The 14,414-nt window shown below is 36.3% G+C and overlaps 1 protein-coding gene across 1 annotated transcript in view; it reads right to left on the reverse strand.

Annotated features, from left to right (window-relative positions):
- Positions 1-75: 75 nt before the first annotated feature.
- PCM1 (pericentriolar material 1) overlaps positions 76-14,414 on the reverse strand; it is a 94,775-nt gene continuing 80,436 nt past the window's right edge. The window contains exons 34-43 of the mRNA XM_081084715.1: positions 13,951-14,085; positions 11,410-11,607; positions 9,805-9,867; positions 9,399-9,534; positions 8,419-8,579; positions 6,823-6,898; positions 6,044-6,300; positions 3,879-3,971; positions 3,680-3,794; positions 76-2,248 (exon numbers count right to left, since the gene is read on the reverse strand). Of these exons, the coding sequence (XP_080940841.1) occupies positions 2,223-2,248; positions 3,680-3,794; positions 3,879-3,971; positions 6,044-6,300; positions 6,823-6,898; positions 8,419-8,579; positions 9,399-9,534; positions 9,805-9,867; positions 11,410-11,607; positions 13,951-14,085 (1,260 nt within the window). The 3' untranslated portion in view covers positions 76-2,222. The remainder of the gene's footprint in view (positions 2,249-3,679; positions 3,795-3,878; positions 3,972-6,043; positions 6,301-6,822; positions 6,899-8,418; positions 8,580-9,398; positions 9,535-9,804; positions 9,868-11,409; positions 11,608-13,950; positions 14,086-14,414) is intronic.

Below are 14,414 nucleotides of genomic sequence, written 5' to 3' on the forward strand. Positions count from 1 at the left end.
GGGGTAAGGGCAGAGGGTGGGGTGGGAACTGGGTGGAGGGGAGCTATGGGGGGAAAAAAAGAGGAACAAATGTAATAATCTGAACAATAAAGATTTAATAAAAAAGAAAGAAATGGCCTGTTTATATTATAGTTAGCAACAAGCCGGAAATATGCCATTTAAAGTTTACATACATACAAAAATGTTTTCCACATTAGATAGTAAGAAATAGTAGAGCACACCTGCACTGTAAGAAAATGGTCTCAAGTTTAATAAATCGTCTCTCTGGCTAGTTGATATGTCATTATTTTTCATGTTTTGATTTCTTTTTACATCTAAAATTGTCAAGCCCCAATTCTGGAATAAATTCTAAGCATAAATATGTCAATTTAAATGAAAATGCAATTCAGGCGCATATGCAGGATATACATTTATTAACAGTGAAAAAGCATTTACCCAAAGTGAATGTTACAAAATACAAAGAGTACCTGCACAGTCTGTTGAGCTCACTATGCAAGCATTATCCCAACCTGTGTAGGGTTCTCTCTCATTTTGACCTTTTCTCCCTCTTTTATTTCTAACCAAATTTTTAACTTATAAATTAAGACAGACAGACAGGAATATTAAATACCTAACTCTTTAGCAACAACTACTAGAAAAAAACATATGAAACTAGTTATTTGCTCTCAAGCTCTAGGTATTTTAAAACTTAATTACCTACTAAAATGATTACAGCAGCTATAACATAAGTCAAACAAGTCTGATAAGGTTCATAGGTACTACAGTAACAACTAAGATAAGAGTACAACTCTTCCATTATATCCACCTTTAACATGCATACAGAGGGAGAGAGAGTCAATATGTGAGGCTTGGCTTGAGTATGAAAATGAAGTTTCCCCCTCCTATACAACCTAAAAAACAAACACAGAATTGGAGTATAAATAAAATTTAATTTATTGTTTCAATTTCCCTGAAGCCAAGCCAACTGGATATGAATTCCTGATTCTGGAATGACAGTCTTCGGAATAGATTTTACTCAAGTAGGAGATGTATGTCTCACACAATTCTAAATTAAGTAGCAACACAGTAAATGTCCTCATAGGAAAATGTTCATTTAATACTCCTGATTGGACATTGCAGTTTTACACTGAGGTATCAGGCAGGTAAGAATTTTAAAGAAATACCAACCAATTTTTTATAGGGTATTTGTCATTTTTTAACAAATTTAAAAGATACCTGGAATAAATAACTGTTCACTGGTTCTGTGGAGCCTTACTAAGTATATGGCAAGTTTGGGATCTAAGGTAAACCATCTTTTAAAAGCTGGCTGACTTAGTAATGAAGTCATATAGATTTTCATTACTTAATACTTCATCTCCCTCACTACTCACAGAAGCAACTGCTATGCTTTGGTCTTAAACTATCATCTCAATAGTTCATCCAAAGGCATACATAACCTTAATGTTCTGATACATGAATTTATTTCTATTAATCCACACTTGGAAGAGCTCAGTTTTCCATTGAAAATTAACTATAATGTTACTGTCTGTGCAGAAATGTGCTCTAATTATATAAAACATATTTCTTTTCAGATGGAGACAACATAGATAGGAATAAAATTCTGGAAATTATCTAGTCAGTACTAAGGACGTGTTCTAAACTTATTTATCCAATTTGCATAGAGTATTAATATATATTCTACTATAACTTCACAGATATCTCAGAAACCTTTATAACCTGTCCTACCTTGCACAGGAATAAGATACGAACATTAGACCCAAGAGCAGTAACACTGGCATTACTTGGAAGCCTGCCATAATGGCTAGACTTTATAATAGTGTATTTCTCCAACTCTCGACCACTACCTCTTTGAACAGCCTAATTATATAGAGCAGTATCTTGCTATATGGAATTCAACATAATTTCCAAAAAAGATACTTTACAGGTAAGTTCAAACTTTATTTAAAACTACATTTTAAATTCAACATTACCAAACATCACAATGGGGGGGGGGGGGGGGGTGGAGAGAAAGAGAAAACCCCACAGTGTATCAAGGCTTGAATCTCTTCAGAAGTTAGTTTCTTATGTTAACTGCCATGGGCAGAAATTAGCACACCTATCAAAAATGCAGTGTCAAACTAATATACATTTTTATACAGCTCAAAACAGATGTTTATTTAGAACCATTTTCATATATGCATTGACTATGTAAAGAGAGAGTCAGATGAGCTTCTGAAGACATCTCATGTGCTTTGGGCCCCCACTGTTTCTGAAAAACAAAATAATAAGGCCTTATAAATTACTTGAATCAAAATTTTACTTACTAGAATTTACTTTAATATTTTTGTCTTCCATTAAAATTTTCACTTTTAATATAAAGTTATTACCAAGGAAATACTAATTTACTTTGATACGATAATTCCCTGATAACACACAGTAAGAGTTTTAAAAGAATAGATGAGGGTTTCTGTTTTAAGATGGCAGACTTCTGCCGAAACTGGTTTGGCTCAGTGGATAGAGCGTCGGCCTGCGGACTGAAAGGTCCCAGGTTCGATTCTGGTCAAGGGCGTGTACTTTGGTTGTGGGCACATCCCCAGTAAGAGATGTGTAGGAGGCCACTGATTGATGTTTCTCTCCCATCAATGTTTCTAACTATCTCTCTCCCTTCCTCTCTGTAAAAAATCAATAAAATATATTTAAAAAAAAAAAGATGGCAGACTTCTGAGCAGATACTTCCTCTCTCTCTCTCAACAATGGGTGGGGTGGGGTAGGTGGTGGGAGTGTAAAAATGAATAAATCCAAACCAACAAAGGAAGAGTGGTTCTGAGAGACCAGAGGACAGAAGACACCATCAAGTTCCCAGACGCTGAAATGGAGGTTCAATGTGAGTGGGCCTGGACACACTATGAGATAGGTACCAGTTGAAATGGCAACTAGGCTGAAGACTGGGAAATTAACTGAAGGTTTGATATTTGGTCTGCCCTTCACCCCATTTCTAAAACAAAAATCTTACATGATTTTAATTAATGATAAATTGATAAACAACAAAAACCTTTGGACCTTGATTCAAGAACTGCTCCTTTGAGTGGCCCAGAGGTTGTGCTATTAAACTGTAAAGGAAATCTGGGACTATCACTTGGCACTGCGATGAATCATGTTTATATAGAACCATCTTCAGGAAAATAGAGAAGATTTTGTCGGCCTGCGGACTGAAGGGTCCCGAGTTCAATTCCGGTCAAAGGCACATACCTCAGTTGAAGGCTTGATCCCTGGCCCTGGTCCAGGCCTGTGCAAGAGGCAACTGATCAATGTGTCTCCCTCACATAGATGTTTCTCTCTCTCTGTGTCTCTCCCCATCCCTGTCACTCTAAAAATCAATGGAAAAATATCCTCAGGTGAGGATTAACAACAAAAATAAAAATAAGTGTGTTTACTTTAATAACCTTAATAATGTAAGAAATGATGAAAACTGAACAGAAGGAAAAAGGAAGAAGGAAGGAGTAATTGGGTAATGACCAAAGCTGATGAAACTAGAAAATGTATATTAAAAATAACGAAGGCAACAAACAGAAAACCAAAAAAACCCCAATATGAACATTGAAAGGAGAGGTAGGTCTAAATACCCACTTTCCATTTATGAATGATGGTGTAAGACTGAGTAAATTTTCAATATGATATGGTTAAAACTAATAACTCATACCTGGTTCCTTTAGTGTCTGAGAATTCCCAGCTAATTCTTCACTCTGCATTTCACATATTTCACCAGATAAATGGTTTTCCTGTTCTTCTTCTACCATTTTCTTCCTTAGATCTGCCTTTGGAATGAAAAAAACAAACAAAATCATTTTCATCTTAACATTTGTTATAAAAGATAAGTTTAATTAAAGAGAGCCACATACCTCTGAATATATTGTCAGTTTGAGTGGTAAATCTTCAACTTTCACAAAGTCATCTTCATCAGATTTTTGACTTATATTACCAGATTCTGCTTCCTGTAATATAAACAAATTAGCATTTAATGAAGGCAATCCACTTCATCTCTATTTAAAACCAAAGTCACCCATGCCAAGAGACAAAATTCTATCATCTTTGGTTTTCTAATGTAATTAAACTCTGTAATGAAACAGAAACCTAGAGTTCACAGGAAGGGTTGCACACTTTCAGGTAGGGAACAGACTTTGTGTTTTTGTTTTCATTTTATAAAACAAAGAGCCAGTTTCTATGGCTAAAGGAGGAAATAATTGGCTAAGATAATCAGAAGAAAAATGGTTGGTCCTTGATATGTTTACAGAATACATCAGAGCTGTATCCAGCAGAATCTAAGTAAACATTTACAGACTTTCAATATCAATCTGTGGAAGCTCACCCAGAAAAATGAGGCAGGAATTTAGTACTCATATCTGTGACCAGCTCACACTGGAACCTGAATTCTCTTATTCTCTTAGTTCTCTCAAGTTTTAATAGTATTCTTATCCTACCATTACCCAAGTGGAAACTGTAGGTTTTTTTTTTCTTGAACCATTTCTCACCCATCTCCCATTTAGCTTCTATTCTGTATTTATATGATAATGGAGACTCGTAACATTGCTCCCATGACAACATATTTTATACAGCTATCAGATTCTTCTTCAAAAACCATGACTATAAACATTTCACTTTCTTATGCAAAAACCTTCAGTAGTGTCCTTGCCTCAAATTCAAGACCCTTACAGTGGTTCTCAACCTTCCTAATGCCACGACCCTTTAATACAGTTCCTCATGTTGTGGTGACCCCAACCATAAAATTATTTTCGTTGCTACTTCATAACTGTAATTTTGCTACTGTTATGAATCGTAATGTAAATATCTGATATGCATGATGTATTTTCATTGTTCGCGACCCACAGGTTGAGAATCACTGCTTTATAATCTAATTTCAAGTTAATTTCATGCAGTACTTCATTCAGCAACTCATCAAATGGTAATAGGAATAAATCTAACATGTAACTTTAAGAGTTTTAGGTGCATAATTTTACTGTTAATGAAGAAAATAAAACAGTTGAGAATTACTTTTTCTTCTAATGTTTTTTGAAACATTTTAAGCCCCTTTTTTGATAAATTATAAAAACATAATTGTAAATCTATCTTTAGGAACAAAATTGATGTAAATTTTAAAAATACAGGAAACACATTCCTTAGACCTAAGAGTACATTGTTATAAATCCCTTCATTTTTGCTGTAAAACAAAGTATATAAAACATACATAACCCAAGAATCCAAAAAATAAACCTGTTTGCTGTAAAATTAAATTAATACAAAGGTCCTGATTTGGTAGCATATTTCCTAGCATTGTTTTCTGTCATTCAGTGTATAGGCATAAAGACCCTTTTGCTGCCCAGCTGCTGTGGCCCAGTGTTTGAGCATCAACCTGTGATCTAGGAGATCACGGTGTGATTTCCGGCCAGGGCACATGCCCTGATTGTGGAGCTCAATCACCAATGGGGGGAGGGGGAGTGTAGGAAACAGCCAATCAATGATTCTCTCTCATCACTGATGTTTCCCTCTCTCTCTCTCTCTCTCTCTCTCTCTACCTCCCTCTCTACCTCCCTTCCTCTCCCTTCCTCTCTGAAATCAATAAAAATATGTATTTTTTTAAAAAGACTATTGCTGTCAAATTGTTTTCTTTCCCATTCCAAATGTAAACTTTCAGGTTTATCAAAATTTATGAAATGCTGTAAACAGTTGAAAAGTCATGTATCAGTAGTATAAGAGAGTAATGCTGACCCAAATATCATTATCCTATCAGATCTGAATTTAAAAATGAACTCCCTTCAGTTTGCCACCTAAAACTCATCTCTTCGGCTCTCAAAATTATGAACAGAATAGCTTTTAGGTATTGAGATAGTCACCTTAATCACCCTTCTGTTCAAGTTTAAAATAAGTTTGAATAAGAAATAAAGATATTGACAGTTTCTAAACCTAAACATAAAGGTTGTGTTTACATGCTGAAATGTTAACCTGAAAATAAAGAGATATGCACAGAAATGAAATGCAGAAATATTTGGAAAGGTAAGTGGATACATACATAGTCATTTACTAACACTGGAGATTCAGTATCAGGACTTCCAGCCAGAGAACTGTCAGGAGTTTCTGGAGCAGATTTAACTTCTTTGACTCTAGGCACCAAGGTTTCAATTTCAGTTAAAGGTAAAGGCAAAGCGCTAGGCTGTTTAGATGAATCAGTGGTATTAAGCGAGTCCTTTTGGACAGTACTACTTAGAGGTTGCTCATTTTCCAAGATATTGAGGTAACACGGTTTCATAGGAGCACTATCTTGGTCATCTGTCATAAAGAAAAATCTCTGCATTAGTGTAATGTAACAGCTGTTAAATTTTATTACTACACGAAATAAAGGCAGTATATATGAATCAGAGAATTTAAGACATTTAAGAACAAAAGAAAGGCAACTATAAATTTTCCTTAACAGTTTTCAAATTTAATTGGGGTTGTTTTAAATATTAGATTCCTAAAATCCATCTGATTTCTAATGAAGCAGGAATTTCAGGAGTTAAGCCCAGGAACAGGTGTTGTTTTTCTTTAATCCCCCACATTTTTATCTAAAGATGTCTTCCTTATAGATTTTTTTCTGTGTATTTAGGTATGTCAACTTTTCTTTAACAACTGTTGGCAGAAAACAAAGCCCTAATGTTTTCTACATTATTAGGGGGAGAAAAGGGACATACATTAGGCTCAAAATACCTTCAAACTTACATTAGCTAAGAATATTTTTTTCTTTTCAATTTTTAAGCACATAAATAGCACTTTAAATCATCTTAAAATTGAATACTTATTTAGATTTCTTACCTTTACTAGTAGTGGGTTCTTGTTCTGATGGTACATTTTTGCTTTCTGCTGATTTTTCAAAGTTCTGTTGAAGAACCTAGAAGGAAAAAAAAACAATGTTTTGATACTAAGGCCTAAAACATAGGTCACTATACAGGTGGTTACTACTGTGTGGCTTTTGTCCAACCTGAGACCTTCATGCAAAAGAACTTACAAATATCTTCTAAAAGTATTTCAAGGAGGTTGTGATTGCAATTTCAAGATAACTAAGTAAAAAAGTTTCCTTTTTCTGTAAAGAACCTCAAATACACAGAACTAGGAATATTATGGATTCCACTATTTTTTATTATTTTTTTTCAGGTCAGACTCTATCTTAACCATTTGTACACCTTAAGCATTTATAGACACAAGTGGTGGACCTTTTTAAATTAAATTCAAAATACCGTGGCAGTTAACTGGTTAAATAAAACATACACCTGTTTATGTGTAGACTAGAGGCCTGCTGCATGAAATTCGTGCACGTGTGTGTGTGTGTGTGTGTGTGTGTGTGTGTGTCCCTCAGCCCAGCCTACACCCTCTCCAATCTGGGACCCCTCGAGGGATGTCCAACTGCCTTCTCACAATCCAGGACTGCTAGCTCCCAACCGCTCGCCTACCTGCCTGCCCGATTGCCGCTAACCGCTTCTGCCTGCCAGCCTGAACACTCCCTAACCACTCCTCTGCCAGCCTGATTGATGCCAAACTGCTCCCCTGCTGGTCCAATTGCCCCTGTCCTCCCCTGCTGGCCTGGTCGCCCCTAACTGTCCTCCCCTGCTGGCCTGGTCGCCCCTAACTGTCCTCCCCTGCTGGCCTGGTCGCCCCTAACTGTCCTCCCCTGCTGGCCTGGTCGCCCCTAACTGTCCTCCCCTGCTGGCCTGGTCGCCCCTAACTGTCCTCCCCTTCAGGCCTTGTCGCCCCCAACTGCCCTCCCCTGCTGGCCTGATCACCCACAACTGCCCTCCCCTGCAGGCCATCTTATGTGTTGGAATGATGGTCAATTTGCATATTACCTCTTTATTATATAGGATGATAAAAGAATGGAAGAGGAACTGACCAGGAGAAGCAAAAGATGAACAAAGCTAGGTGCCTTCAGCAGCAGGAGAAAACAAAAACTGAGATTCACCTCATAATTAGAAGTGCCAGATTCTAGAAAGGAATATTGTGGTGGGGAGTTGGTGATGAAAAGGGGGTGGTGGTGGATATATGAATTCGTTTAAGGAAAATGTGGACACCTAGGTTCCTTCCCCTCAACTTCAACAGAAAACAGGAGATTGCATTTTGGAGAAATTAGTAATTCTCAGGCCTAGGGGGGCATCTGGAGTAGGAGTGGGGTATGGAAAGCATGAATGAGGACGGGACAAAGCATCACATTGAAAACAGGATTCAGTGAGTCTATATAATGGTGAGACCCTCAGCTCCATTCTCACATCTAGCTCCAGAATACCAGCAGCCAAGGATATTTTAAAATTTTGTATTCATGAACATGAGAATGGGGAAGCTGTAAATTTTGACATCTTTAAAAAGGATCTGCTTTTAGTAGTTAAGATGGGGGAAATGTGTTAATCTACTCTGGGATACCTGATCATCGTGTTCATTTTCTTCTGTAGTTTCAGTGTTAGCCTGAAGTGAAGTCTGGACATCTACAGGTCCCTCTTCAAATTCTTCTATTTCTTCATCTTCATTCTCATCTTCTCCGCTTCCATAATTAGTCAGTGCTTGAGTTTCAGCTTTGGACAAATCTACGATGGTTAACACAATTTTTGGGGAAATTTTCATCACTTAATAATAGCTACAATTTATTGCATTCTTATATTGTCCAAGTGCTTTTTAAGAAATAAAAAATATTTTTATTGATTTCAGAGAGGAAAGGAGAGGGAGAGAGAGAAACATACATCAATGATGAGAGAGAATCATTGATCAGCTGCCTCCTGCATGCCTCCTACTGGGGATCGAGCCCACAACCCAGGCATGTGCCCTTGACTGGAATCAAACCTGGGACCCTTCAGTCTACAGGCTGATGCTCTATCCACTGAGCCAAACCACTTAGGGCTTGTCCAATTGCTCTACATATAACATCTAAAATCTTCAAAACAGTAAGTACTAGAAAAAACTGTGGTGCAGAAACAAGTAATTTAGTCAGAATTACACTGCAATTCAAATTCAGAGTTGTCAGACACCTAATTCTATAGTCATTACATTTCACCAAACTGTTTTAATAAGAGGCCTATAAAGAACAAGTACATGGCCCTGGCTGGTGTTCTCAGTAGTGAGAGCATCGACCTTTGTACCAAAGGGTGGAGGGTTGAATTCCCAGTCTAGGGCCAGTAGCTGGGTTGCAGGTTCGATCCCTGGCCCAGTCAGGACACATGTGGGAAGCAACCAATCGATTTGTCTCTCTCACATAGATGTTTCTCTCTCTCTCTCTCTCTGCACCCCCACCCTTCCACTCTCTCTAAAAATCAATGAAAAAAATATCCTTGGGTGAGGATTAACAACAACAAAAAAACAAACCAACAAAGAACAAGTGTATGATCCTAGCATGAACCCTTTAAACTTACTAATAGACACTGGACATTCTTCACTTTCTTCATCTTCCTCTTGATCAGAAATATCAGATCTCACATTTTTGGGAGCGTCACCATCATACCTCTCAGATGTTTCAGTCTGCTTAACTGTTTCAGTCTCATCCTTGTCCTAGCCACAAATTAATTTGAGCAATTAATTTCTTAAAGTACATTTTAAAAAGATACATAGTAAGTCTATCATAAAAATTAATAATAGTCATTATCTAATAAAAAACACAAACAATCATTTTAGTTTTGTTTTTAAAAGAAGTAAAGATTTGTCAGAAGAAAGGATATTTGATAATATACTTTGCTCTCAAACATTAAGGTAAAAGCTATTAAAATCATTTAATCTCATTTTGAAAGCATTATTTTTAGGTACAAATTAATTAGCACGTACTCTGTCTTCTGCATCAATTTCTGCAGCAGGTGAGCCATGATCTCCTTCAAGAATCCTTTTGGCCTATAAGCAAACAAACAATTTTAGGGGTAACCTTTCAGCATTACACTTCTGTATTCAGTAAATTTTAACAAAGGCTGCATCATCCAAAGAGTTGAATGCTTCTTAGAAATGTAAATTTAACTTTTATTTAAATCTTTTAAATTAACAAAACCAAAGCAACACTGCCAACTGACATCTCCTTAGATTCAGAAGAGGTATTTCAAATTTACTAAGTCTAAAACAAAAATCTAAATGCCATCCTCCTTTAATCTTCCCAGTCTCAGCAAATGGCCCTTCATTTACACAAACGCCCAAGTGAGGAAGCAGCCTGTACTTTTATTAAAAACATCAAAACCTATTAGAATGCCTTATTGACTCAATCATCAAAGTGTACCTGTTGCTGATCACTCAGCTAGGACACCTCATTTCTTAACTGGACTAACAATAGCCTTATAACTGGTCTCTCTGCCTCTTTCTCTACTCTCCTACAATTCCTGATCAATATGGTATCCAGACAAAAATGTTAAATTGCACATGAGATTACATCACTCCTCTATTTCAAACTTTCCTATGGATTTCTATCATGCTTAGAATAAAATGAAAGGTCCTTATCACAGTTTGTAAGGCTCTGTAATTTGGCTTAATCTACTTCTGTGAATTCACCCTCCTACACTCTCAATTCATTTAATGTGTTCCTGCCTCCCTGGCTTTCTCCCTGTTCTCCAAACTGCTCAATCCTGCCTTAGAGTCTTCACACTTAAGTGCTCTCCTCCCGGAAAGCTCATCCCCTTCAGCATCATTATAAATCCCTTGTCTTTCATGCCTTAGCTCCTATTTCCCCTCCTCAAGACAGCCTTATGAGAATGCCTATCTAAAGAGTCCTCTCGATCATTTATTATGTTATTATCCTGTTTTTTATTTTTATCAAGCTCTAAGCAATGGCTGAAACTTACGTCTAGAATAAAAACATTATACAAAGTGTGAAACAGATGGCTTGACTTTATCTACTTCATATTGAAGGAGGAAAAGTTATCCCATTATATTTTGGGTCTTGACCTGCTTTCCCTTTCAAGATTAGGGAGTCAAGAATAGGGTGCAGATCTAGAGATACCTCAAGTTGAGGGGAAAAACCTCATCCAATTTCACACGTGATCAAGACTAACTTAATATGGTATAAGAAGGTAGAGGGATGTGCAATCAAGTCCTAACTGACAAATGAGTATGTGTGTTGGCTGGGTGATACATATGCCTAGGGAATCTGCTGGGGTAGGCAAGAGCTGCAGCAGGCATCCTCTTCTCTGCACCCTGAATAAGTGACAAGAACGTGAACCTCACAATGCACACTTAGCATCATTTCCTGTCTGCACGCCTGATCTGTAGACACCAATGTTACCACATAGATTAAGTATGGGGCTAGCACATGTACTGATTTATAATGTGATTAACTGGTATTACTTTAAAATGGCTTTTCTGAGGTCAAGTATGATTTTAGTTATGAATAATAATAACTATATTTATAGGCTAATTATGATTACTTCTAAAATAAAAATGAATGCTCTTTACCTCTTTGGCATAAGATTGTATCACTCCAGCTGCTTCTATTTTTCTTTTGCATCTCTGTTTAACAGTCATACTATTATTATCCAAATCTTGCATGAGTTTAAAGAAAGCCAGCTCATTAAACAACACTTCCGATATCTCCACAAGAAGATCCTCTCCACAGTCTTTCAGTTTTCTTCCAGCAAATTTTGCCAGTGAATCCTATTGAAATAACCAAATATTTTAAGTTTACAGTGAATGTCAACTGTGGATAGAGCAATACAAATCTAAATTATAATAGTCACTTAGTAAAAAAAAACAACCAATTTTATTACTTTTTAGTATTGAAAAAAACTCAACTCTATTCAAACTGAAATATATCATCAAATGAACAAGTCTGCTATATTTCAGACACTTCTTAATAAAGCCACTTATCTTTTTCTTTCTTCCTAAAAATATGAACTATGCTGTTTAGAAAACAGGCAAATAACTATTATATCTGGTGTCCCCTCCCTCCAAAAACTATCTTATCTAATACAATCATGGAAAGAAGTACAAATAGTGGTACCTGTGGAAAAAAAATAATTGAACAGATTTCATAAGAAAAAAGTAATCTAAGCTCTAGCTCATGAAAAACTTTCAATACTTTAAGAAAGATTTAATGTACACTACCCTTATTCTTCATGCGTCCCCTTGTGAAAAAAATAAATCAGGAGTAGGATAAAAAAAAAAAGCGGATTTTCTGAGATGTAGAAAAAAAAAAATCTTATTTCCAAATTTATACTTTGGGATTTTCCCAGAATTATGATTATAGTAGGCAAAATTGAGGCAGGAGTACATGGATCTTGATAAACAAAAAGTATTTTTTTTTTAAAATATATTTTATTGATTTTTTACAGAGAGGAAGGGAGAGAGATAGAGAGTCAGAAACATCGATGAGAGAGAAACATCGATCAGCTGCCTCCTGCACATCTCCCACTGGGGATGTGCCCGCAACCCAGGTACATGCCCTTGACCGGAATCGAACCTGGGACCCTTCAGTCCGCAGGCTGACGCTCTATCCACTGAGCCAAACCGGTTTTGGCAACAAAAAGTATTTAAATTACTCTTTTAACCTGATTCTAAAAGGGAGTTATTTCTTCATGTAGAAATAAGCTAACTAAATTTATAAAAATGTATTTATTTAAAAATTATCTTAAGCATTCTTAAACAATGGATAATACCACTGATGTCTTATATTCCTTATAGGTTATATGTTAGTTATATTAAATAGATCCAGGACAATTTAAAAACTACATATAATTTATACTTTAGTCCAAATAAAAAAATGGAAAATTATAGTGATGGAAATTTGCATCAAACTTAGGGTTTTAAAAATTAGCAAAGTGCCCAGTGGTGTGGCTAAGAGGTTGAGTGTCAACCCATGAGGTCACAGGTTCGATTTACAGGCAGGGAACATGCCCAGATTGCAGGCCCGTTCCCCAGTAGAGGGTGCAGAAGGCAGCCTATCGATGGTCCTCTCTCATCAATGTTTCTCTCTCTCTCTCTCAAAAAACAACAACACTAAAACAAAAATAGCAGAGTAATAATACTGTTTGTAAAATCAACTTAAACACAGGAATAGGAAGGAAAAATTTTATAGAAAAATTTTGTAATAAACATTTTTAAAATGTATTTTATAGTTTAGAATAAAAATACACATCATAGAACTATCTCAGTGGGAAAATATACAGATGCATTTAATCACAGAGATTTTTTATTATATGGAGTATGTAAGGTACCCTTACCTAACACAGGATTCTCTCAGCCTTAGCACTATTAACATCTCACTAGATGCTGGATGCCTCCCTGCCTGTTGTGACAAATAAAACATCTACAAACATGGCTAAATGTCTCCTTGGAGGAAAAATGACCCCCGCCCCCTTGAAAATCACTACTGAACATAATTTAAGGTTACTATTACAGCCTAAGAAGTCTCCACAATCAACAGGTGGTTTCTAGCTTCAAAAATTTCCCAGATTGATAAAAAATTTGAGAAAACAGGATAAAAATTTTTCAAATAGCCCTAGCCAGTTTGGCTCAGTGGATAGAGCATTGGCCTACAGACTGAAGGGTCCTGGGTTTGATTCTGGTTAGGGCACATGCCCGAGTTTCAGGCTCAATCCCCACTGAGGGGCATGCAGGAGGCAGCTGATCAGTGATTCTCTCTCATTACTGATGTTTCTATTTCTCTTTCCTTCTCCCTTCCTCTCTTAAATCAATAAAAATATATACACATAAACAATTTTTTTTTCACAGTTCAAACTTGAAATTTCTTAGTAAGAAAAAAAATCAAAACAAAATGTTATTAGAGTTGGGAGAGGCCTTAGAGACGATCAAATTAAATGAAGACACAGGTCCTAATTCAATTTTTTTAACCAGGTAAAGGAATAACCTAAAAAGTATTAAAATGTCACCACAAATAAATGCTAGATGGAGAGCTACTTAAATGTAGAATGCCTGAAATGGCAAAAAAAATCCTAATCAGGTGGTACATATTTATGTCATACAAGTATAAACTCTTACCTGTAATATACTTCCAAGCTGTTTATGAAAGAACTTTACAAACTCTTTGCTCTCATCATTTTCCTGGGTCAGGGTCAACACCATGCGTCTTACTGAAGTCAAAAGCTGAGAAGAGCATACTTCATCCATGTGCTCCTGAGGAAAATCCTAGCTGGTTAGGATATAAACTTACCTATCGCTCAAATAAAATCAATCCACATAATATGAGATTTTATTTTTCTTGCAATAGATGCTTTTCAACTTTCAGATATACATTTGGAATAATTTATTCATAAGAATACCCAACTCCCCAACCCCCCTCTTTACATGTCAAGAGGTTTGCAAATTTTGATTCACCATAGCAGATAATAGCCAGTAAAAGAAACTGCCTGATAAAAATCTTCTCATCACTTTTTTTCTGTACCTTAAGCAGAATTACTCATGCCATAGTTTCCACATTGTCTGTCTTCCTGTCTGCAGTTGAG

This window comes from Myotis nattereri (genome assembly GCF_964212035.1).
Source record: "Myotis nattereri genome assembly, chromosome: 2".
NCBI classification, from domain to species: Eukaryota; Metazoa; Chordata; class Mammalia; order Chiroptera; family Vespertilionidae; genus Myotis; species Myotis nattereri.